General features: G+C 46.9%; 1 protein-coding gene across 3 annotated transcripts in view; it reads right to left on the bottom strand.

The window, feature by feature from the left end:
- Positions 1-11,518: 11,518 nt before the first annotated feature.
- XYLT2 (xylosyltransferase 2) overlaps positions 11,519-27,097 on the bottom strand; it is a gene marked incomplete at its 5' end in the record, with an annotated part of 40,218 nt that continues 24,639 nt past the window's right edge. For all 3 annotated transcript variants that reach the window (XM_073606674.1, XM_073606675.1, XM_073606676.1), the window contains 3 exon segments: positions 11,519-12,781; positions 21,800-22,133; positions 23,275-23,455. In XM_073606674.1, coding sequence (XP_073462775.1) covers positions 12,459-12,781; positions 21,800-22,133; positions 23,275-23,455 — 838 coding nt within the window.

Here is a 27,097-nt window from a genome sequence, read left to right as displayed (position 1 = left end):
TCCGTAGGCTCCCATAGGAGGCTCTCGCTGTGTGACGCTTTTCTTCTTCTGACACTTCTTAAATAACGTAGGGCAGGGCCACCCGGTGACCCCGCCCCCCTCTGACGCACGGGGACTTGACGGGGACTTCCCTATGGCTTTGTGATGTCAGAGGGGGCGAGGTCACCCAGTTACGTAACGGGTGACCCCGCCCCCCTCTGACGTCACCGGGAAAGCCATAGGGAAGTCCCCGTGCCTCAGAGGGCGGCGGGGTCACCGGGTGGCCCCGCCCTCCGTTATTTTAGAATTGTCAGAATAAGAGAAGCGTCACACAGTGGGAGCCTCCCATGGATGCGGAGCGGCTCAAGAACAAAGCAGGGAAGAAGACGCCGCGGAGGAAGATGCCGGAAGAGAACACCGGAGCAAGAAGCAGAGGATCGGAGGAAGAACCAGAGGAAGAAGGAGATGTAGGAAGAAACCGAAGGAAGAAGGAAGAAGACCCGAAGAAGATGGAAAGAAGAAGAAGACTTTAAATAAAGAAATTGTCAAAAACTGTCTCTTGACATTTTTAACAGAGGAAGATGCCTGACGAGAACACCGGAGCAAGAAGCAGAGGATCGGAGGAAGAACCAGAGGAAGAAGGAGATGGAGGAAGAAATCGAAGGAAGAAGACCTTTAAATAAAGGAATTGTCAAAAACTGTCTTATCATTTTTAACATTTTTGACACTTTTTTTTTAAATGGTAGGGGTTACCATTTCACACGGGGGGGGGCGGGATATGGGGGTCCCCTTGTTAAAAGGGGCTTCCAGATTCCGATAAGCCCCCCGCCCTCAGACCCCCACAACCACCGGCCAAGGGTTGTGGAGATGAGGCCCTTGTCCCCATCAAAAAGAAAGAAGAACGGCGCCCTCTAAGTGCAGCATGTATGTTAAAAATATTTATTACAATAGATAAAAACACTCACATTTGAGTTGCTAAAAACCAGCATGTAAAGTAGTTTCATCCGCATGCTCTTGGGGGATGTGGGTGTCACGGGCCAGTGGGGGGTTTCCTGGGATGCGAGTCCTGTGACCTGAGTCCTGGTAGCTGTTCCGGTGGTGCCGAGGGTCTTTAGAGCCTCCAGGCGGCCGGGATGTCGGTGGTGCCGAGGGTCCTTAGAGCGGTGGAGGCTCTGAGGACCCTCGGCACTACCAGGACCCAGGTCACAGAGACAAAGAAAGAAGAACGGCGCCCTCTAAGTGCAGCATGTATGTTAAAAATATTTATTACAATAGATAAAAACACTCACATTTGAGTTGCTAAAAACCAGCATGTAAAGTAGTTTCATCCGCATGCTCTTGGGGGATGTGGGTGTCACGGGCCAGAGGAGGGTTTCCTGGGATGCGAGTCCTGTGACCTGAGTCCTGGTAGCTGTTCCGGTGGTGCCGAGGGTCCTCAGAGCCTCCAGGCGGCCGGGATGTCGGTCATGGATCCTCCGTGGAGCGCCGTGCTGACCTGCGTCTGGACCAGCATAGCCTGATGAAGGAGCATGCATGCTCCGAACGCGAAGCACCGTCTGCCTCACCCCGCTCCCGGAAGTGAAGACGCAGGTCAGCACGGTGCTCCACGGAGGATCCATGACCGACATCCCGGTCATCCGCGTGCTCTCGGGGGGTGTGGGTGTCACGGGCCAATGGGGGGGGGTTCCTGGGATGTGAGTCCTGTGACCTGGGTCCTGGTAACTGTTCCGGTGGTGCCGAGGGTCCTCAGAGCCTCCAGGCGGCCGGGATGTCTGTCATGGATCCTCAGTGGAGCGCTGTGCTGACCTACTTCTGGACCAGGATAGCCTGATGAAGGAGCATGCATGCTCCGAACGCGAAGCACCGCCTGCCTCACCCCACTCCCGGAAGTGAAGACGCAGGTCAGCACGGCGCTCCATGGAGGATCCATGACCGACATCCTGGCCATCCGCGTGCTCGCGGGGGATGTGGGTGTCACGGGGCCAGTGGGGGGGTTCCTGGGATGTGAGTCCTGTTACCTGGGTCCTGGTAGCTGTTCCGGTGGTGCCGAGGGTCCTCAGAGCGGTGGAGGCTCTGAGGACCCTCGGCACTACCAGGACCCAGGTCACAGGACTCACATCCCAGGAATCCCCCCAATGGCCCGTGACACCTACATCCCCCGAGAGCACGCGGATGAAACTACTTTACATGCTGGTTTTTAACAACTCAAATGTGAGAGTGTTTTTATCTATTGTAATAAATATTTTTAACATACATGCTGCACTTAGACGGCGCTGTCCTTCTTTCTTTTGTATTGCTCCAGAGCTTCTTCTAGCTTTTATAGACTGGCTGCCTTCCATTTATTCAGCATCATTTTATCCTTACATGGACTAATACCTGAACTTGTTGTGAAACATTAACTACAACCAACAAGTTCCACCTCTCAGGAACCCCCAACCCACCCCCTTTCCCCCACCATTTTTAGTTATATGTACTCGGCTACATCCATTGTGCGCCATATTAACCCCTTGAACCTTGTCCTCATCAACATGGGGACAAGATGCTTTGAGGGGCCACTACCCCAAAGCACCCTCCCAATGTTGAGGGCATGTGGCCTGGTACGGTTCAGGAGGGGGGGGGGGGCGCTCTCTCTTCCCCCCCCTCTTTTCCTGCGGCCTGCCAGGTTGCGTGCTTGGATAAGGGTCTGGTATGGATTTTGAGGGGGACCCCCACGCCATTTTTTATTTTATTTTGGCGCAGGGTTCCCCTTAAAATCCATACCAGACCTGAAGGGTCTGGTATGGATTTTGAGGGGGACCCCCACGCCATTTTTTTTTTAAATTTTGGCGTGGGGTTCCCCTTAATATCCATACCAGACCTGAAGGGCCTAGTAGGGAATTTAGGGAGACCCCCACGCCATTTTTTTTTTTTTTAATTTTGGTCCGGGGTTTCCCTGTCGGACCGACAATTCATTAATAGCCGCCAGTAGTTTTAAATGACTTTTTTTCCTTTGAAATGTCATTTTGCTGTCAGACACGGGAAACATGCGCCCCTTTACAGGCATACTATAGACACCCCCCAGGTACGAAATTTAAAGGAATTTTACACTTTTATTGTTTCACTTTAAGCATTATTAAAATCACTGCTCCCGAAAAAAACGTCCGTTATTGAAACTTTTTTTTTTCATTGATACATGTCCCCTGGGGCAGGACCCAGGTCCCCAAACACTTTTTATGACAATAACGTGCATATAAGCCTTTAAAATTAGCACTTTTGATTATTCATGTTCTAGTCCCATAGACCTTAACGGTGTTGCGTGTTCAAACAAATGTTTTGCCTGTTCGCATGTTCTGGTGCGAACCGAACAGGGGGGTGTTCGGCTCATCCCTACTGATAGGCTTTCCAACATTTTGATGGCCAGGGTGAACTTACCATTTGGACCAGTGTTGTCAGGGATGTATGTACAGCATGTCTCTGTACCTTTTATCATTTTACAAACACCCCTTTCTCCGTTAAAATCATGTCCAGGGCCATCCTATTCTGAAATGTCATGTAAGATGTGGGGGCTAATTGGTCAGCAATCCCCTGTAGGGCATCTCTGGTGTAATTCACAAACCGCTGCTGATTGTAATATATGTAATTTATCCAGTCTACATTTTTGTTGACAGTGATCACGGAAATCAGAGACTCAAAACCTGCCTTTACTTGGTCTCTGGCTTTAAACTCAACCGGGACCCCCCTTGGGACCCCTATGGCATCTATATACACATGTGGGTCAAAACTTCCCTCAGGAACACCTCTTAGTGATAGCCACCTGTTGGGCCCTCACCAGATTTAACAGGAAATGGATATACAATATAGACATCATGGTGCAGTCAATGTCTTGTCTTCCGGGTTTGGGACTTTCTTACAGTGGGAGGCGTGAATCCAAGTGTTCTTCCCAGCCAACTTAACAGATGTGGTTGTGGTCAGCAGGACCTGGAAGGGACCATCATATCTGCGTTCAAGGGAATGTTTTCTCACAAATTTCTTTACCGGCACCCAATCTCCAGGCAGTAGTTGGTGTGTTCCTGTATCTGATTCAGGATCTGGAATGGAAGAAAACACCTGTGCATGTTTTCGGGTTAATTCTCGTGATAATGCGGTTACATAGTTAGTCAACACATCATACTGCAGATGTAACTGTTGCGGAAAATAACAACCAAGTCTAGGGCCTGAACCAAACAAAATCTCGTAAGGGGATAGGGAGTGTTCTCCCCTTGGTGTTTATCTGATGCTGAACAGGGCAACGGGCAGGCTGTCCGGCCAGCTCATACCAGTCTCATTGGCAATTTTGGGCATTCGGGTTTTCAAGGTGCCATTCAATCTTTCTACATTCCCGCTACTCTGGGGGTGGAAATGCTAAGGTGGCTCCCAGTCTTCTTTGGTTATTGATGCTGTAAAGGCAGGGCCTTAATCGCTCTCTATCACTTCGGGGACCCCGTATCTACATACCACCTCAGTGAGGAGTTTCTTAACAGTCATTTTAGCGGTCATGTTGGTTACAGGGTAGGCCTCTGGCCACCCGGAGAACATATCTACCACCACTAAGGCGTACTCAAACCGTCCACTCTTTGGCATTTGGATGTGGTCAATTTGTATCCACTGAAAAGGGTACAAGGGCTTTGCCAGGTGTTTCTGTGGCGTCTTCTCTGTACGTCCCGGGTTACACTTTGCACAAATGGTGCATGACTTACAAAAATTGCTAGTCAGTGGAGTGATTCCTTGAGCTACATAGTATTTGATGAGGGAATTCATAAGAGTCTTTGACACATTGGCAGCTCCATGTGCCCATTGTACCACAGCCGGGTACATATTCCTGGGTAAGCAAGGTTTCTTGTTGCACTCGAATAGTCCATCCTTGAGGGTTGCTCCCCTCCGCTTCCAGCTTTCCTTCTCATCCAGACTTGCTGCTTCCTGTAGTTCTTTCAGATAAACTCCGTCCACTGGGAGAGTCTGTAGGGCAAGCACGGGGTGGTCTTCTACCAACTGAATCGGCTAGGTGATTGCCTCGGGCTTCCTTCGAGTTCAGTTTGCCATGTGCTTTCAGAACAGCCACATGGGTTGGGAGAAACAAGGCGTCCATCAAGTCTTTGATAGCTGAACTGTGATTTACAGGTGTTTCTGCAGCTGTCAGGAATTCTCTGGCCTTCCAGATAACACCAAAGTCATGGGCAACGGCGAAAGCTAATCTTGAGTCTGTATGAATGTTGGCTCTTTTTCCCTCTGCCAGTTTACATGCTGTAGTGAGTGCTTGCAGCTCTGCCTCCTGTGCAGACATCACTGGTGGTAAGGCTATAGCTTGTAGAACCGCGTTTTCAGTGGTGACCACGTATCCTGTGTGGTATTTGCCTTGTTCATCAGCAAATCGGGAGCCATCAACAAAAAGTGTTAGGTCTGGATTCTGCAGCGGTATTTCACTCATGGTGGAGAGATGTGTGGTTTCCAGCAGCATTAATTCAAAGCAGTCATGGGGTGACGAGTCAGAACTGGGCGGCTCCTCCTCTATGCCCCCCCTCGGGAAGTGGAAGGAGGGTGGAAAGGTTCAGCTATTGACAACGTAATAGAGTAATGTTGTCCGGTAGAAGGAGGGAGCATTGGAGTCTTAAATGTCAGGCAGTGGACAGATGTTTCGGCTGGATCTGGTTGAGTATGGCAGCAATGTCATGGGGAGCAAGCAGAACGAGGAAATGTCCGAGGATTAAGTCTGAAGTTTTGTCAAGCAAGGCTTGTGCAGCAAAGACAGCTCGCAGACACAATGGACCTCCTCTTGCCACCGCATTCAGCTGACAGGAATAATATCTTATGGTGCGTAGGCGGTTGCCGTGTGATTGGGTGAGTACACCTGGGAGCCCTAAAGCCGGAGCTGATGAAATGGCTTGTTTGAGGGCCTCGAAGTTGGTTATTGCGTCTGAGGACAGTTGGAAGGGGTCAGACTTCAGGGCATCATAAAGGGGTTGCATCAGTAAGGAGGCTTCCGGAATCCATGCTCTACAATAGGAGATCAGCCGAAGGAAGGCATCTCTGTGTGGTCAGCACATAAGTGCTATATCCGGGGAATCTTAATCAAACACGGGCATGCGGCCAGACAACTTTGCATTAAAACCTTATCCAATATTAACACAACTTTATATCTTAGAACGTCAGCACAAGAATCGGCCAGACCATACAACGGAAGCAGAATTAGTCCGACTCCGGGAGGCAATAAATGAACACTATGTACAAGGTGAAACACGTGCTTTTAAAGACTCGCCGCTCCTTTTATGAGTAGGACGATAAATGTGGCCGTTTATTGGCCAACGCACTAGGAACTCAACGTTCTCAGACATACGTTCCGGCTGTACTTTCCTTGTCAGGCTCTAAAGTCCATGCCTCGCCCGACCTGGCGGAGATGTTCCGCGACTTTTACTCTAAAAATTGTACAACTTAGATTCTACTTCTGACTCAACATCCCATACCCCCTCAGACATCCGAGCTTATCTCGAGGAAACCAATTTGCCCACACTGATGGTTGAAGAGAGGGAGGCTCTATCCCAGCCCATTACTGCTGGGGAATTCGCAACTGCCATAACTGACACTCAGCCTGGCAAGGCCCCCGGACTCAACGGATTCACCCTCCCCTACTACAAAACGTATCATCTAATGACACCTTATTTCCTTGTGGCGTTCAATGCAATTTTAGATTGTCACAGTTTGCCAGCTGATATGCTGGGTGCCTCTATTACAGTACTACCCAAGCCGGGTAAGGACCCATTGCTATGTGGCAGTTATAGGCCTATCTCCCTCCTGAATTGTGACGTCAAACTCTTCAACAAAATTTTAGCTTCTAGATTGAATGTCTTACTGCAACGTGTAGTTGCTGCAGACCAAGTTAGCTTTATTCAGACCAGACAAGCCAGGGACAACACTATCCAGACCCTGCCCATCATAGCAAAAGCAAAAAGATCCCGCATTCCCCGTCTACTTTTGTGTACAGACGCAGAGAAGGCAGGGTGGACTGGGTCTTTCTCCGGGAAACACTTACATTTGTTGGAATGCCTGACCCCATCCTGTCCTGGATAGCAGCCCTCTACAAAAATCCTACAGCAACAGTATGGGTAAATGGCCACAACTCAGGCTGCCCCCTGTCCCCTTTGCTGTTTGTTCTTTACCTGGAGCCTTTTCTACACCTCATCAGAGGTAACCTGTCTATTAGAGGCATTCAAGCCGGCTCACACCAACACAAAGTGACAGCTTACGCCGACGACCTCTTGTTCTACATCACTGAACCTCTAATCTCATTGCCTTCCCTGCTACAGGAGTTGAGAAGGTACGGTGCATTATCTAAGTTTAAGGTCAACCTACAAAAATCAAGAGGCCTTGAATGTCTCTCTGCCAGACTCTACAGTGGCAAGACTGCACTCCTTCTTTCCATTTAAATTGGCTACCCGCTCGATTCAATATTTGGGAACAAAAATTCCGGCAAATCTGAACAACATTTTTCCCCTCAACTACCAGCCTTTTTTTTATCAACGTTAACCACGGATCTCAAAAAGCTGGACTCCTTGGCCCTGTCCTAGTTCAGTCGCTATAATGTCCTTAAGTTGAATGGGATGGCCAGACTCCTGTACTTATTACAAACACTGCCCACCAAAATACCCCAAGTCGATCAGCATTTATTAAATTCATCTGGCGAGGTAAACATCCACGCCTCGGCAGAACGTTGTTAAGACCCAAGCTCAGAGGCGGTTTTGGATTCCCGGATCCTGCTCTGTTTTACACTGCGACACATTTGGCCAGGATTGTTGACTGGTGCCGGCATGGCGACACAAAATTGTGGGTAGCACTAGAACAGGAAGCCGCCCATGCCCCACTCGCTGGTTTACCATGGGTAGAGAAAACTCACACTACCCATCTGACAGCTCACCCGTTGATTGGCCCTACTCTTGCGGAAATGGGTAGATTTTCTCATCTATCTTCGCTGAACAATTTTCCTTCCCCAATGACACCACTTGTTGGACATCCAGAGTTCATACCCGGCCTCACTGACCCAACTTTCCATTCGCAAGCCTCACAGGGACTCCTGAGGGCTTCCCAGTTTTTGCAGTCTTCCGGCTGGTTCCCTGCAGAGACTGTGCTCTCTGGACGAGCTCCTCTAACATTAGATTACTGGAGGACTATTCAGTTCTCACACTTTCTTGGCTCATTGCCTAAACCAGCGTTATTCATCTGAAAACTTCACCCTTTTGAGGAATAAATGTTTGGGAGAGGGCCAGATCTGAGGTTCCCTCTCTACCGCCTGGTGGTATGGTGCGGCGGGCGGTGGGGTTGTATGGAGGGTGTTACCTACCTGACACACACTGACCTACCTGCCCTTGCCCTCATTAAAGCCTAAGTTTATTTATTTAAAATTAGCCAAGGGGCAGTCAAATGCAGCCACTGTGCCCCATCGAGAGAGGAGAGAGAAAGACAGAGAGAAACACAGAGACAGACACGCACACACCTTTTTTTTTTTCTTTAATCTTTGTTCTGTGACTGTACCAGTCACAGCCACCATGGCCTCCAGCGTGACTCTGGGAGGGTGAGAGTGAGGGAGAAGGGAGCGTTGCCGCGCCGGCATTCTCTTGACCTCCTGCTGTGTACTTCGGGCCAGGTGGTATATCACTCCGCCTGTCAGTCATGCAGTGGGTGGCGCCGCAAAATGCCGAATCACACGGGTAAACGGCAGCTGCCCCTGCTGCTTTCTGGCTGACCTATTTTATTTCCCTTTCTCCGGCGCTCAGACACTCGGGGCTATTGGCCCCACATTCGGGGCTCCAGCCTCAATAGCCCCAGCTTAACGACGCCTATAGCTACAACAATTCCACCATTGTTGTTTTTGTATACTTCAAAACTGGGCCTGGAGCAGTAGTCATTGGCCTGGTTAAGATTTTGCTTAAATAATAAGGCTTACCTATAGGTAGTGTAAAGATCTCCCAAATGTGCGTCGTTTAGGAAATATTTACATTATATGCAGCCAGTGACATCACTGGCGCATGCGCTCTGAAGGAATGACCACCCACGCCGTTCCCTCAGAGCCCTGTGCCGTGAAGTGACGTCATTGCGGCTAAAGACAGTCACAGAGCCGGAGTTCGCAAACCCGAAAGCAAGATGGGTGAAGATGGAAGAGGTTTTCAGGTTTCACATACTGTGCTAGTATGCGATGCATACTAGCACATTATGGCTTTACCTTTCAGGTGAGAAAGGAAAAAATAAATAAAAATGTCCAGTGGTTTACAACCACATTAACGACTTCAGCCCCGGAGGATGTGGCTGCTCAATGACCGGGCCATTTTTTGTGATTCGGCACTGCGTTGCTTTAATTGACAATTACGCGGTCGTGCGACATTGTACTTTTTTCCCCACAAATAGAGCTTTCTTTTGGTGGTATTTGATCATCTCTGCAGTTTTTATTTTTTGCGCTATAAACAAAAGGAGAGACAATTTTGAAAAAAAAAAAAAAAAAAAAAAAAAAAAAAAAAAAAAAAAACACAATATTTTGTACTTTTTGCTAGAATAAATATCCCTATTTTTTTTTTAAAAAAAAAGCAAATTTCTCAGGTTAAGGCCGATATGTATTCTTCTACATATTTTTGGTAATAAAAACAACAATAAGGGTATATAGATTGGTTTGCGCAAAAGTTTTAGCGTCTACAAAATAAGGGATAGATTTATAGCATTTTTATAATTCTTTTACTAGTAATGGCAGCGATCTGCGATTTTTATCAGGACTGCGACATTATGGCGGACACATGGGACAAATTTGACACATTTTTTGGGATCATTGACATTTATACAGCGATCGGTGCTATAAAAATGCATTGATTACTGTAAAAATGTCACTGGCAGTGAAGGGGTTAACACTAGGGGGCGATCAAGGGGTTAAAGCGGGGGTTCACCCACACCGCCAAAAAAAAAAAAAAAAATATTAAAAGCCAGCAGCTACAAATACTGCAGCTGCTGACTTTTAATACATGGCCACTTACCTGTCCCAGGGTCCAGCGATGTCGGCAGGGGACGCCGAGAACCCGCTCGGTTCTCGGCAGCTGCCGCCGCCATCCTAGGTGAGGGAATCAGGAAGTGAAGCGTTGCGGCTTCACTTTCCGGTTCCCTACTGCGCATGCGCGAGTCGCACTGCGCGTCCCTAGTGGTCCCCGCTCTCTCCTGGGAGCTGTGTGTTCCCAGCAGACAGCGCGGTCGGGACGGGAAGAGGCATAGACTCCCATGGGAGTCTATGCCGGAAGTGGGTGCAAATACCTGTCTTAGACAGGTATCTGCACCCCCCTCCCCCCCTGAAAGGTGCCAAATGTGACACCGGAGGAGGGGAGGGTTCCGAAAAGCGGAAGTTCCATTTTTGTGTGGAACTCCGCTTTAATTGTGTTCCCTGTGTGTGTTCTAACTGAAGGGGGGATGGGACTGACATGGGGAGATGACAGATTGCTGTTCATACTTTGTATGAACAGACGATCCGTCTCTTCTCCCCTCGGAGAACCGGGATCTCTGTGTTTACACACAGAGATCCCGGTTCTCGCCGTGTTACGTGCAATCGTGGGAGCCCGGCGGTCATCGAGACTGCTGGGCACTCGCATTGGCTCTGGGGGCAAGCAGCGCGCGCCCTTAGTGGCCACCAGAAGGAGCGACGTAACATGACAATTAAAAGCAGTTAAAGGATAAGTTCACCTTTGGGGACATGTTGCACCCGTTTTTAGGGTGGAACATGTAACATGTTCCCCCTCCTGCAGCCCTTCCCTGACAGCCCCTTCTAATTGTGACAGCGGGCCGGGGATCTTCTCCCTGCACCCACTGTCACAATTTGAAAAGCGTGTGACTATGCTGGGCTCCACGCACACGGGCATGGCAATCATTCAAAGGAGTTCTGTGAATGGGAGAACTACAGGTACCAACAGTCTTTGCGGCTGACAGCTTGTAGTTTTCAATGAACTGCCAGGATGCTGATGAGCACTCTAGGTAGCTCATTGATCTTCCTGTCATTCAGTAACAGCCATTTATATCTGATTCAGCACTAGGGTCGTCGGTGAATGGGGAGCAAGGTCCAATAAAGACATGGATGAGTGAGTTTGGGGTGGAGGAACTTGATTGGTCTGTACAGAGTCCTGACCTCAACCCGATAGAACACTTTTGGGATGAATTAGAGCAGAGACTGCGAGCCAGGCCTTCTCGTCCAATATCAGTGCCTGACCTCACAAATGTGTTTCTGGACGAATGGTCAAACATTCCCATAGACACACTCCTAAACCTTGTGGACAGCCTTCCCAGAAGAGTTGAAGCTGTTATAGCTGCAAAGGGTCGGCCAACTCAATATTGAACACTACGGACTAAGACTGGGATGCCATTAAAGTTCATGTGCGTGTAAAGGCAGGCGTCCTAATACTTTTGATAGCGTGTGCATCACTTTTTTTTAACCTGCAAAAAGATGTGCATTTATTATTATATCCTTATCCTTTAATACAAATACAAATTTAGAGGTACAATGACAAACTGATTTAGTGGCTATAACATAACGTTTATTAAGACTTTCACTCCATAAAAATGACATTAATAAAGTGCTTTGCGTCACAAAGAGTGATAACGGGCACGCTAACCTGTGGCGCCAGCCCCTGCCAGTCTACACAGGTGGCTGCACCGGCACAGGCAACCTTTGGTAATTGGTTTAAACCACTAGATCAACCATTCTGAAAACAAATACAAGAACTTCATTAGTGGTGCTAGAAAAAGTACCGTTCGTTAATGGAAATTAACTTTAAACACGGAGTCCACAATGACAGAACCTTCATACCACAGTAAGTCATGTGATCCAATTATGAAACATCACAGACCCGATAAAGATGGCACCAATACCACCTTGTGGGCAGCTGTGGCTGGAAGGCAGACCGCCATATGATCAGAAGCCACTCATTAGTAACCGATTTGAGTAGCAGCTGATCACGTTGGTTTGTCTTCCACCCTGAACTGCACAGTAGGTAGTCCTTGTCACATCTTTACCTCTTCTGCAGCTCTCTTCTTTGCTCCCCCCGTACAAGTCCACAAGTAAAAGTCATCCATCCGAGGAACCAGCCCCTTCAGGAATAGTAGTGTCCACCCATGTTGTATTTGGTCATTTCAGATCTGTTTCATAGCAGCAGATACATCCCCAGCCAGAAACCTATTTGGCACACATGGGGGGGGGGGGAATTGCTGGACCAGCTTGGCACACTCTGGCGAGCAAATGGGAAATGATGAGGAATGTCAAGTGGCCTTGATCAGGCCCTCATAGAACCGGGAAACTATGTAAACAGATTCAGCTTGTTTGTCTATTCATATCAGGCAGAAAACAGCTCAAGCTTTTGCTTTATCCACAGATCTGCGACACAGGCAAAAAACACAGGTTGTCCCAAAGTCGAGATACCATGAACTACAGTCCACAACCGCGCCGGGAATTCCTGCTACCTTAAGCGGCCATCATGTCCGACAGGCCCCATATCAGACTTTGAGTCCGGAGACATGGAACTCCAGTGTGTGTCAGAACAGATGGGAAGGGACGGGCAAAACGAGGATGCAGTCTTGGTGCAAACGCCTCCGACAGACCAAAAGCTGCTTAAACCGTCATCTGTCCATTTCTCCAGGTCTTTACCCAGTAGCTCAGACCTCCGATTGGCCTCCTGCTCGACTTCAACCCGCGGGGGTAAACTTAGGATTCCACTCAGCGCTTGAAAGTTTTGCTCCATGTACTGACCTCGAGATGGACCAGCATGCAGCCAGCGGTCACCTGAAAAAAAAAAAAAAAAATGTATTAACCAATCAGGTCACATATCTTGCAAACACACTCATGAGAAGTAGCGGCAATTATTTGCCATCTTTGCACCACTAGAGGGATATTTAAAGAGATACCACTTACCTTATTCAATAACAAAAGACAAAAATTTACATTGTGCAGGAACCTATAATCAGTGTGATCAGATTGGTTACTGTAAGACCCCTTTCACATTGAGCCGCTCATAGTGTCGGCGGTAAAACTATTTTTAGCGGCGTTTTACCGTCGGATTTGGGGCGCATTTCGGCCGCCAGCGGTGCGCTTTTAACCCCCCCGCTAGCGGACGAGAAAGCGTTAAAACGGCCCGCAATAGCTGCATTTTGCCGGCGGTATCGCATCGCTGCCCCATTGATTTCAATGGGAAGCAGCGGTGGAGGAGCGGTAAATACAGCGCTCCTTCACCGCTCCAAAGAAGCTGCTAGCAGGACTTTTCCTGACGTCCTGCCTGAGCACCACTCCAGTGTGAAAGCCCGAGGGCTTTCACGCTGGAGCAAACAAACGTGCGCTCATAATGAACATAATCTGTGTAAAAAATACATAATCTAAATCCCTGTAAGAAAATCAGAAATGTGCATCAAAAAATATTGATAATTAATAAATGGTAAAAAGCTGTGAAAAAAATATGCTTAAAAAGTGTCATAACATTTCAAGAAAAGTTTTCACAACCCAAATGGATAAGGAACAGTCCTTAGATGAAATACTCCAAGGAGCGAAAGTTCTTATGATGAACAGTAGGAGAGGGAGTCCCATACATAAACAGTTACTTCACAGAAGCAGGAGGAAGCATCCACCTTCCGACCAGTCAGACACTGCACATATATATGGAGAGGGAGGGAAATGAGGATAAGAGCTCTCATATAGTCCCACAGTATTAAAAGGTGGACCCTTACCCTCAATGATGGACCTCCTCTCTGGCGAGGTCTCACACGCAGGCAGACTTTGCCCTCTGCAGGGACTGTGGATGGATGATGTCCGGATCCAGCTCATACAGTGTGCGTCTCCAGCTTGGCTTCTACCAACTCATCCACCTGGGGGGGGAGGGAGTGACAAGCACACTTGTCCCAAAGGGAGGTGGATAAAAAACAAAAGAGGGGCTCCGATGGTGTAATAAAGTTTTGGAATTTATTGCTAGTGAAAACAATGGAGTCACAACAAGTGAGCTCCGTGAATACAATATAAAAAAGCCGGCATAAAAATAGCAAACACCCGTGCAAAGGGGCCCCTTTGAAGATGTTAGATGTAACTAAACTAGTAGGGCGTGGCTATGCATTGTAAGCCATCACTCAGTCCGCCCCATGATTTGCACGGGTGTTTGCTATTTTTTTCACTAGCAATAAATTCCAAATCTTTATTACACCATCGGAGCCCCTCTTTTGTTTTTTATCCACCTCCCTTTGGGACAAGTGTGCTTGTCACTCCCTCCCCCCCAGGTGGATGAGTTGGTAGAAGCCAAGCTGGAGACGCACACTGTATGAGCTGGATCCGGACATCATCCATCCACAGTCCCTGCAGAGGGCAAAGTCTGCCTGTGTGTGAGACCTCGCCAGAGAGGAGGCCCATCATTGAGGGTAAGGGTCCACCTTTTAATACTGTGGGACTATACGAGAGCTCTTATCCTCATTTCCCTCCCTCTCCATATATATGTGCAGTGTCTGACTGGTCGGAAGGTGGATGCTTCCTCCTGCTTCTGTGAAGTAACTGTTTATGTATGGGACTCCCTCTCCTACTGTTCATCATAAGAACTTTCGCTCCTTGGAGTATTTCATCTAAGGACTGTTCCTTATCCATTTGGGTTGTGAAAACTTTTCTTGAAATGTTATGACACTTTTTAAGCATATTTTTTTCACAGCTTTTTACCATTTATTAATTATCAATATTTTTTGATGCACATTTCTGATTTTCTTACAGGGATTTAGATTATGTATTTTTTACACAGATTATATTCATTATGAGCGCACGTTTGTTTTCTCTTTTATTTTTATTGTACACAGGTATTGGTGTTTTATTCGTGCAGCTTTAAGGGTTTATATTATTTTTCAGCGCGTTTTTTTTCTTTTATTTATGCTTTCACGCTGGAGCGGCTGTTTGAGGGCCTGCAAAACGTCCACGGTGTGAAAGGGGTCTAACTGTACTGTGCCTTTAACTGCATCTAACCCATTAACCACTTCAGCTCTGGGAGGTTTTACCCCCTACATGACCAGGCCATTTTTTGCTATTCAGCACTGCGCTATTATAAATGGTCATGCAACGCTGTACACAAATTAAATTGATATATTTCACACAAATAGAGCTTTCTTTTGGTGGTATTTAATCACAACTGCGTTTATTTTTTGCTTTCTCAAAAACAAAACAAAGAAAAAAATTAAAAAACGAATATTTTGAAAAAAATATTTTTTCTACTTTTTGTTTTAAAACATATCGAAGAAAGAAAAAAAAATAGGATTTTTTATAACAGCTTACCTGTAAAATCCTTTTCTTTTGATGTAGATCACGGGACACAGAGCCTCAGTAATTACTGATGGGTTATATGGGTATCACAAGGTGATTGGACACTGGTCACACCCTAGACAGGAAGTTCAACCCCCTATATAACCCCTCCCCTTACTGGGAATACCTTAGTTTTGTAGCAAAGCAATATAAGTGTATTAGAAGAGGGGTGGCACCTCTGTGTCCCTTAATGTACATCAAAAGAAAAGGATTTTACAGGTAAGCTGTTATAAAAAATCCTATTTTCTTTCTCATACATCACGGGACACAGAGCCTCAATAATTACTGATGGGACATCCCAGAGCAAAGCTACCTGAGGGGAGGGGACCACACAAGTAGGTTGTAATCAGACCTGAGGACCTCGTACTGCTGCCTGCAGCACACTACGCCCAAAGGCGATATCCTCATGCCTTCCCACATCCACCTGATAAAATCTGGTGAATGTATGGACTGAAGACCAGGTTGCGGCCTTGCAGATTTGAGCCATAGAGGCCCGGTGATGCACCGCCCAAGAGGCACTAATCGCCCTTGTGGAATGTGCCCTGATTTGAAAAGGTGGAATTTTTTGCTTCAAACTGTAAGCCTGAATAATCATTTGTCAAATCCATTTCAAAAGGGTAGACTTTGACGCTGCCTGTCCTCTATTGGGACCTTCTGGTAGTATGAACAAAACATCCGTTTTGCGAACTTGAGCAGTTGCTTCCAGATAGGCCTTGACTGCCCTTACTACATCCAAAGAATGTAGTGACCTTTCTTCCGTGGAACAGGGATCTGGAAAAAAGGAAGGCAGAACAATATCTTGGTTTAGATGGAAGTCTGAAACCACCTTTGGTAGAAAGCTAGGATGAGGGCGCAATACCACTCTATCCTTATGCATGATCAAATAAGGCTCTTTACAGGAAAGGGCTGCTAATTCTGATACTCTTCTAGCAGAAGAAATGGCTACCAGGAAAATTGACTTTGTCAACAAGACCAAGGGAATCTGACGTATGGGTTCAAAAAGTTGTTTCTGTAAAACTGACAGAACAAAATTCAAGTCCCAGGGGTTTAGGGGCGCCTTAACCGGAGGATTAAGATGCGTCACCCCCTGCATAAAGTTTCGGACCAAAGAATGTGAAGCAAGTGGTCGTTGAAATAATACTGATAAGGCCAAGACCTTGCCCTTGATGGTACTCAAGGCCAGCTTCATCTCTAATCCTATTTGTAGAAAGTCAAGAATTCTACCTATGACATTTTCTGGGATGCCAACCCCTGGCTTCACACCAGGATACATAAGTCTTCCAAACTCTATGATAAATCACTCTGGAAGCTGGCTTCCTTGCATTGATTAAGGTAGAGATCACAGGACCTGAAAGCCCACGACTCTTCAGAACGTGGGTTTCAACAGCCAAACCGTCAAATTTAGCGTTTGTAAGGCAGGATGGAACACTGGACCTTGAGATAAACAGGTCTGGACGTGACGATAGGGTCCACAGGGAACCCACTGTCATTCTTACTATCTCAGCATACCAAGCTCTTCTGGGCCACCAGAAGTACCGACTTCTTCTACTGCCAGATCCAGCGAAGGAGCCGTGGTAGTAGCATAATAGGAGGAAACGCATAAATCAGTGAGAACTGATGCCACGGAATCACCAACGCATCTGTCCCGCATGCAAGAGGATCCCTTGTTCTTGCCACAAACTTGTCGACCTTTTTGTTGACCCTGGATGCAAAGAGATCTACATCTGGTACCCCCCCCATCTTTGGCATATGGCCCAAAAGACATCTGGGTGAAGAGACCATTCCCCTGGGAATAACCGCTGACGACTCAAATAGTCCGCCTGCCAGTACTCTATCCCTGGAATGAAAACTGCCGATATGCATGGCACATGCTTTTCTGCCCAGACTAAAATCTGGTTCACTTCTCTCTGAGCTGCATGACTCCTGGTGCCTCCTTGATGATTGATATAAGCCACAGCTGTGGCATTGTCGGACTGGATCCTGACAGGGCAACCCTGTAGCCTGAGAGTCGAGGCCTTTAGAGCTAGATACGCCGCACGGATCTCCAGAATGTTGATGGGTAGGGTCTTCTCGATTTTGGACCATTCCCCCTGAACCGCAGACTGTTCCAGAACTGCTCCCCAACCCGAAAGACTGGCATTCGTTGTTACCACTGTCCAGGTAACCGGTAAAAAGGATTTCCCTTTCTGCAGGCTTTCGGGTATTAACCAACTGAGGCTCTGACGCACTGTAGGAGACAGGTGCATCGGAAAATCTAATGCCTGTACCTTCTTGTTCCAAGCAGACAGGATACTGTGTTGCAGCAGTCTTGAATGAACCTGAGCATAGGGAACTGCTTTGAATGAAGCCACCATCTTTCCCAGCAGCCTCATACAAAGACGGACAGAAGGACCCTTTTTGGTTCCGACTACCTGAATCAGGTCTCTTAAGGCACTGATCTTTGCCTGAGGTAAAAAAAAAAAAAAACCTTCTCTTGGCTTGTATCTATGACCAGGCCCAAATACTCTAGTCTTCTTACTGGTTTTAAGAAAGACTTTTCTTGGTTGAGAATCCAACCTAGGTATTCCAAGTAGTTGACTGTGGTCACCAAGTTCCGGCTCAAGCAGGCTACCGACCGGTCTATCAAGAGCAGGTCGTCTAGGTATGCTATGACAGTTATACCTTGGGCCCTTCATCTGGCCAGAGGAGAAGCCAAGGTCTTTGTAAACACCCGAGGTGCAGTGGCTAGCCCGAAAGGCAGGGCCACAAACTGAAAATGGCGTTTTTCTATTACGAAGCGCAAGTACTTTTGATGAGCAGGGAAAATGGGTACATGCAGGTACGCATCCTTGATGTCGATTGATGCCAGAAATTCTCCTCCTTGTAGGATGGAGACTACTGACCGAATTGATTCCATGCGAAAAGATCGAATCTTTAGGAATCGGTTTAGATCCAGGATGGGTCTGACATCTCCATTAGGTTTTCAAACCGTGAAAAGGTTGGAATAAAATCCCAATCTCTGTTCTTCCGTGGGAACCACCACGATGACCTTTTGCGACAATAGTCGCTCCAATGCTAGAAGGAGCGACTGCTTTTTCTCTGGATCTCTGGGGACATTTGATCTGAGGAAATGAGGAGAGGGGAATTCTTGGAACTCCAGTTTGTAACCTAGAGTTACCGTGGAGATTACCCATTTGTCCTGGAAATCCTCCTGCCAGAGCTTTGAGAACTGCAGCAGTCTTCCCCCCACCCGAGCGAGCGGGGGCGCTCCTTCATAAAGAGGCTTTATCGTCTGGTCTAGTAGGCTTCTTCCCCCAGGACTTCTTTTGTCCCTGGTGTCGACTCTGAAATGTATTTCTTGAACCTGACGGAGGAGGCCGTCGCGACAGCCTGGAGGCTGATGCTCCTGGCACTGGGGAAAGAGCCCGTTTAAAAGAGGGACACTTACTCCTTTTCTTAACAGGTAAGAGAGTGCTTTTCCCACTAGAGATCTTTTGGATATAGTTGTCCAAATCCTCTCCAAACAGCCTAGCACCACAAAATGGAAATCCAGCCAGAAGCTTCTTACATGGTGACCAATTTTTCAACCATAAGATTCTACGCGTATGCACCAACCCAAGCGAAAGGCGAGAGGTTTGGATGATAGAATCTCTGATAGCGTCAACAGCAAAACATAAGGCCGCTGGAAGGCTGGCCAACCCCCGGGCCTGCTGTTCAGGTAGAACTTTGAGGACCTGTTTAACATGGTCTCAAGTATTGACAGACCCCTATCGCTGCCACTGCAGGTTGAGCTACTGAACCCGCTAAGGAAAAAATATTTTTTAAGAGGGATTCCATCTTTTTATCAATTGGATCCCTGAGCATCTGAGCATTGTCAACAGGACAAGTCAGACTTTTATTCACGGAGGAAATGGTGGCGTCAACTGCCGGTATACCCCACATCTTTCTAAACTTTTCCTCCATAGGATAAAGTGTTGAAAAGTTTTTAGGCGGAAAAAAACGTTTATCTGGGTGATCCCACTCAGAATAAATGAGCTTTTCTAGTAAATTATGAACAGGAAAAGCATGTGTTGTTTGAGGAGGCTTCAGTGAACCCAAAGAAGAGGAGGGTTCTTTAACTGACTCAGTTACGGGCAACTTAAATGTGGAACGGACCAACCCAGCAAGAATTTGCACTAACACCTTCTCATCCTGAGAAGCTGAAGAGGGTCCCTCTCCACTTGATTCCCCAGAAGAGGAATCATCAGTCCCATCCCAATCCTTTGAAAGGAATTCCTCTCCTTTTTCCCAGAATTCCTCTGCTTGAGGGTCCTGGGTAACAGAGGAAGACCTAGTGCGTTTTCTTCCACTGAGTGAAGATGCGATTAAGGCCATTAGTCTTTCCTCTAGTCCATTAATGGTTGAGGAAAAAACCTCCTGCATAATGTATACAGGGGCTGAAGTGCTAGAAGCAGATGCAGCCCCTGACCCCGACGGCTCTCCCTGGCCAGCCATCCCAGGTCCTTCAGGGGGGGAAGGTGCTGCAGAAGGGGGGTCCTCAGAGCCTGAGGGAGATCCCCTAGAGCCTCTGGTTTTTGGGGTATTTGTACCTCTTCTATCCATAGTGCAAAGCAACAAGGTGGAGGTATCACACAAATGAAACACTGACTGCTGAGCGATGTAGTATAGCAACTGCCGCTGCTACCAATGCCCAGTCTAGTGTTTCTAAGTAAATGCTGCCTGGGAGAATGCCTGTGTCATACCTTACATGCGACCATCAGCTCTGTGTCCCTCCATAGGCTGTGTGCACCTGGAAAAGTGTGCTCTTTATAGCCTGTGTAGCCGGCAATGTGGGCGTCTAAGCACGTCGGACGTCGCGTTAATGCTCCTCCCCCCCCCCTTCTCCGACCACCCCTCCCGCCCCCCTCCTCTTTTTTTCAAACATGTGCGCTTTCCCACGCGAGCCAAGGCTCCGATCCTCGGGACAAGCATGGAGGGGAGGCTGGGGTGGAGGAGGGAAAGAGAGAGGCCGGCAGATGAGGAACCTGCCGATAGTAGCAGCGGCAGTGGCGCAGTATACTACCGCTTTTCAGGCCACCCTAAACCTCGGGGGGAGATATCCCTGAGGAAAGAGCCCCCCATCCCATCCTACCTGGAGCCTGGCTGGAGGAGCGTACAGCGTGGACACTGAGACAGACAGATCAAGCATGAGAAGGTATGTGCTCTTGGCAGCCCCCAGTGGCGACAATAGGCATTGCATACATTTACTTAAAGGAGAAACCTACTAGAATTAAAAAATTCTGAGGAATCTCCCTTAGCTTATCCAGCTGCAGGGTTCTGTTATACAGACCCAATCTTCACCTCTCACGGTGGGCTCCGTTTGGTAAACCTTCAGAGACAGGGGCCCCCTAGAAAAGGAGGATCCGCAGTTCTGGGCCCGTAAAGCACCCCGCCAGGGATATGGCTAGAAAAACGAAATACTGGATCCCGGGGTCCAGCTCTCTAAAAAGAGAAGCGTTACAGGTAAAACCTCGTTTCTTCAGACACGAGGCCCGGGTACCATCCAATTTGGCCTAAAAAAGCACTTTGAATGGATCCAGTTGCATGGCTTGCCCCAGTATAGGATATCCCTTTGGAGCTTTAGCACAGCACATCTTTTTCGTAGCCAACACCTAAGACACTGGCGAAAAAACTGAGGTATCCCCAGTAAGGGGAGGGGTTATATAGGGGGTTGAACTTCCTGTCTAGGGTGTGACCAGTGTCCAATCACCTTGTGATACCCATATAACACATTAATTACTGAGGCTCTGTGTCCCGTGATGTACGAGAAAGAAAAATCAAGCTTCTTCATAATTTTAGGCCAAAATGTATTCTGCTACGTGTTTGGTAAACCATTAAAGTGGTTGTAAACCTTTACAACATACTTTTTGCTACAGGTAAGCCTATATTAAGGCTTACCTGTAGCTACCACGGATATCTCCTAAATCTGAAAAGTTTAAGAGCTATCCCCTGTATTTGAATGTGCCGACGTTATCGGCACATGTACAATGAAACAAAGGCACGTACGTGCCGTGGCTTCAGTGAGCGTGCCGTTACCGGACATGACATCATCACGGCTCCGGTCAATCACAGTGCCGGAGCTAGCGATACCCGGAAGTAACTCCGGTAGCGATGTCGGCCGCCGGAGCGGTGTACGAGGACATCTGCAGGGGCTTCGATCTCAGGTAATTCATAATGAGCTAGTAGCTAGCATTATGCCTTTGTCTTGCAGTTTTTTTTTCCTAATGGGGTTTACAACCGCTTTAAGGGGCAATCAAGGAGTATTCAGTCAAAACCTCTCACTTGTATGCCCTCTAAATTTATGATGGTGTGCTTAATTTACAAATGTCCACCAACGCCATGTCAGTGATGAGTTAGAAGGCAGAGTTCAGAGTCTGATCTATCGCACACAAAAGTCCTAAGTGTCTTACACAATATCTGTACAGTACATTGTAGTTAAGAACTGTAAGTAGTAAAACGAGGCCTAACCTCCCTGCAGTGGTTCCTTATTTCTGTATGTCAGCGGGATGACAAGGAATTTGACTTCTGCCAGCAGCTCCCAGAAATGCAGCAAGCGGACCTTCCACACACCGGGGCGCAGGGGGCGTGACAGCGGCGGCTTGTATTGAGTGAAATCTGCCTCAGAGTCAACCGAGATGTCGTAGGAAGCGGCTATTATGTATGTCGGATCGATCCAGACCACAGTAACTGTCACATTTACTCCATGGGTCCATTTCTGAACAGCCACAGGCTCATCCATAGGACCGATCAGGCCTCCAAAATTCCGGAAGATTCTCTCCTTGGGGTCCCATTCAGTGCCCACCTGTGACAAAAACACAGCATCAATGGTGAGAAATGACAGAGGTGGAATTAGTTATGCGACACCCCCTAATTCCAGTTTATGATAAATAATGAATGGTGGTGTGTGGTTATTGTGACACGTGTCGGGACCCATTACCCATTTATGTGAAAGGGAAGGTGCATGTTAGGGGTCGCCAAATTTTCTAAACAAAGGGCCAGATTACTGTCCTTCAGACTTTATGGGGGCCAGACTGACTAGTGGGAGTAGAAAATGCCCCATCTTTGGTATTAGGGGGAGAAATAGTTGGCGTCAGTGGCAGCATTCATCCCCCATTGTTGGCGTCAGTGGCAGCATTCATCCCCTATTGTTGGCGTCAGTGGCAGCATTCATCCCCCATTGTTGGCGTCAGTGGCAGCATTCATCCCCCATTGTTGGCGTCAGTGGCAGCATTCATCCCCCATTTGCGTCAGTGGCAGAGTTTTTCCCCATTGCTGGCATCAGTGGCAGAGTTTATCCCCCATTGTTGGCTTCAGTGGCAGACATTATCCCCCATTGTTGGCGTCAGTGGCAGAAATTATCCCCCATTGTTGGCGTCAGTGGCAGAAATTAAGCCCCATTGTTGGCGTCAGTGGCAGAAATTAACCCCCATTGTTGGCATCAGTGGCAGAAATTATGCCTCAAAAACAGGATAAAGTTAAAAGAGAAGTTTTGCACTCCTGTGACCCGTTCTCAGCAGACAGGGGGCTGAAGTCCGCTCTCTGCTGATGTCACAGAAGTTGGTCCAGGCTCCGCGTCATGACGACCACGGAGTCACGATTTGCCAGATCCCTGGACCGACACCCGGCTCAGCCTCTCAATGAGCCGTTGATAGGCTGAGACGGATGCCCCTCTACAGCCCAGCGCTCCAGTGAGCAAGGAGGGCCCAAAGCAGAGATTTTTTATGTTTTTCATTTTAGCTAAAAACTTAGGCTTTAACAGTCCAGAATATTTAAATCTTCCAAATGTTGAACGCTTCATGTTCCCGTTTGAAAGACTGCAGAAGAGTTATACAGCTAAAGCACACAGTACCCATAACTCATGCATAGTCACAGTACATGCGGTGTGTGTTCAGCTACAAGTTTATATGACAGGTCCTCTTTAATGGGAAAGAGCAGACGCTCACCTCAAGGCTCTGGATGCGATTAGCGGCTCCGGTCTGATCGACTATTCTGAAACTGCCACGTGGCATCATCCAAAATTCCAGTGTTGAACTGGGATGAACCTTCTGTGTAACTAAGTAACCTTGGAAGTGGTCATCATAGAAATAAACCTCAACCGCAAATGGGAAACCGTCAGAGGCAAAGCTGCAAAGACACAAAAAGCAAGCACTGTAATTTTTCTGCCCGAGCCTCCTCTGTTCAGTTAAAGCAGTGTTCCTGTTTATTATGTTAGTCACTTGCTGACACATGTTCTGCTCTGCAGCAGATACAGGCTCTATATATAAACTGTCACCTCCAAAAAGGTATCCAGCACAGAACAGGCTGCACCACAAAATTCCATTCATTCCAGTTCTCTACGGGAATAGGGGACTTCTAAGTACAAAGGTTACCAGTAGATTCTCTCCCCCCCCCCCGCCTCACACTTCCCTCTTGCCCTTTTGAAGCATCTGACACCTCTATAATAAAAAAAAATTAAAATTAAAAAGTATACCACCACTCCAGGCTGAGCCATTCACAATAGCCCCAAGCTTCTCCAATCTCCAGGTATAGGTGTTGGTCCGCACTCCAACTTGCTGAAGATCCAAAGTTTTATTATAGAAAACCTGGCTTTGTTGGGTGAGTTTCTGTGGTTCCCTCCCGGCGAACAAACAGCCTTTTTTTTTTTCGGCCTCTGGGTGGATGATGGCAACGCCAGTTGTGGTAAAGTCATGAGGAATGGTAAGCTACTGAGTTTTGAAACCCTACAGGGCAGACATAGCAGTTTCTGCTTTTTTGAGATCCATGGCCACTCTATAAGAGACATTTTCTCTCTCACGCCCTTCGAACGCCTCTTTGTGGCGGACGACCCGATACCCCACATGGTCTCTGAACTGTACCGCCTGCTAGGCTCCACTACATACGACTCTCTCCCATGCCCGCGTGTATATAGGTATAGACACCTAGGGCTTGATTTTACCGTAGCTCAGCTGGCTCACCTTTACCAGCTCACTCACTCAAGTACTAATGAGTCTAAAACACAAGAAAAAAACTATAAAGTTCTGTCCAGTTGGTATAGGGTGCCAGCAGATTTGGCGCGTATCTACCCTTCTGTATCAGACCTATGCTGGTGAGATTGTGGACACTGAGGCACACTTCTACACACATATGGTGGGATTGCCCTTGGATCAAGCCCTATTGGGAGGACATTAAATCCCAAATAAAAGACATCCTGGGCCTAGATATCCCTAGTCCACTCCCTCTTACATGTCCCTCAGATCCCGATTAGTCTAAACAAGAAAAGTGCACTGCCCCATTTGTTGAATGCGGCCAGACAATTACTCCAAAATTTATGGGAAACAACCACAAATTCCTACATGGGAGGTGTGTATTGGCAAGGTGAATGACATTCGGGAGGCAGAGGACAGGATAGCGACCTGTAGGAGTTCTCGTTAAAGCTTCAACGGTATATGGGCACCCTGGATGGACTATGTGGCCAACCCAGGGCACGTATCTTCCAGTTTACTTAGCACTGCTAGAGCTGGCAGAACTGTCCCTTAGATCCCGCCCGCAACTAGGCACTTAGGGGGTATAGGTACACCCTCTTGTGGCAAGATAGCCTTCCCCATTCCCACAGGAGGTTTGTCCAGCCTCGGTGCGGCTCGCTCTGAAGATTCCACGTAACCTCCGGTCTCCTCTTCTCTTCCCCTCCTTATTCTTTGGAACAATGTAAACACTCCTAGTTACGTGGGTTTGGATTTCCACTTCACTCACATTGTAATAGCTGGACTTATGGCTCTAGTGCCTTGCCGCTGGAAGGGAGGCCACCCTAACGGGATGGCAACACTTTTCCCTTTCAGCGCCAGATGTTTGCCATGGGCACCGGATGGTGGGCTGGGAGAGATTAGCTGGAGGCTAATTTGGCCCCCCCTTTGCCCTATATCCTTTCTAGAATTTCCAGCAACATGGACAGGCTCAGTGCTGGCTGTAGGGCTTGCCACAGCATATACATATATATCTCTATAGAGAGAGAGAGAGATTATCTATATATATATATATATATATATATATATATATATATATATATATATATATATATATATATATATAGATAGATAGATAGATAGATAGATAGATAGATAGATAGATAGATAGATAGAGAGATAGAGAGAGAGAGAGAGAGATCATTTATTTGAGGTCGACCGATATATCGGCCGATATTTGGCTTTTTTTACTTAATCGGCATCGGCCGATTGTGCTGATAAAAAAAGCCGATTATAACTTCAGCGGGACTTGCAAATGACTACTGTAATAGAAGTCAATTGCAAGTTGTCTGAAGGTTTCTTCTCTCCTCCTCTGGGCAGCCTGCCAAGTCTGATAAGAAGATACATTTGTATCTCTTCGGGTTCTTTTATCAATAGACTGAACTCCATGTGTAGAAGTTCTCAGTTTAACCATTTAAAGACTAAATCTTTTTTGACATTTGTTGCTTACAAGTAAAAATTCTGTATTTTCTGCTAGAAAATCACTTGGAACCCCCCAAACATTATATATATATTTTTTTTAGCAGAGACCCTAGGGAATAAAATAGCGGTTGTTGCAATATTTTATGTCACACGGTATTTGCGCAGCGGTCTTTCAAACGCAATTTTTTAAAAATAAAATACACTAATTAAAAAAAAAAAAAAAATAAGCAGTAAAGTTAGCCCATTTTTTTTCGTCCAAAAGTTTTGGTTACCTGTTTTTGTGTATTTAATATTTAAGATATAGTTATTTTTTTTTTTAATCTAAATTATACATACAAGTGAACTGATTGGAGGTTTGTTTTGTTCAATAAATGTTTAAATGTAAAAAATTTTCTGTATCACTTAAGGCTGCTTTCACACTGGAGCGGGCAAGCGTTGACGGTAAAACGCTGTTAGTTTTAGCGGCGCTTTACCGTCATTTTAGCGGCGCTATTCGGCTGCTAGCGGGGCGCTTATAACCAAGCTAGCGGCCGAGGAAGGGGTTAAATGCGCCCCCGAAGTGCTGCTGCCGAAACGCTTTGCAGCCGCTTCGGCAGCGGTGCGCATTCATTTCAATGGGCAGGAGTGGTGGAGGAGCAGTATACACCGCTGCAAAGACATCCTGCCAGCGCATCGTCTCAGTGTGAAAGCACTCGGGATATCACACTGAGACTGTAGGGAAGCCATTTTACAGGCACTTTACAGGCGCTATTATTGTTAGCCCAAAAGCGCCTAAAAAAACGCCCCAGTGTGAAAGGGGTCTAACTGTTAGATTTTATGAGATGAAGGGGGAAAAAAAAAAGAAAAAAAAAAAAAAAAAAAATCGGACTAATATCGGCCCAAAAAAATCGGCATCACATATCGGCCACCGCGATTTCTAAATATCGGCATCGGCCAGAGAAAAACCCATATCGGTCGACCTCTAATATATATATATATATATATATATATATATATATATATATATATCTCTTTAGGATATTATTCATAGCTGTCACTGCCATAGAATGTCCCTAACCACCTATGAGCAAAAAACCTGTATTATGGCTTAATAATGTGACAAGCATTGTTCCCCTTATCCCTTTACTTTATTCCCTTGCTTGTTTGCATGTACCTTTTTTATACATGCCTATTTCGCTTGAGTCCTTGACTATCTGAAACTATTTGTTATAACATGTTATTTTTGTCCTAAAAAAAGATTATATAAAAAAAAAAAAAAAAAAAAAAAAAAAGAAAAAAGGAGCTTTACAAACACTTTAAAATCTGATTGGTTAACATGCACAGCTGCACCAGACTCCTGAGTGCT

The sequence above is a fragment of the Aquarana catesbeiana genome, linkage group LG12, assembly GCF_042186555.1.
Source record: "Aquarana catesbeiana isolate 2022-GZ linkage group LG12, ASM4218655v1, whole genome shotgun sequence".
In the NCBI taxonomy this organism is placed as follows: domain Eukaryota; kingdom Metazoa; phylum Chordata; class Amphibia; order Anura; family Ranidae; genus Aquarana; species Aquarana catesbeiana.
The sequence above is the reverse complement of the archived record's forward strand: the minus strand, read 5'-3'. Positions and strand labels throughout refer to the sequence as shown.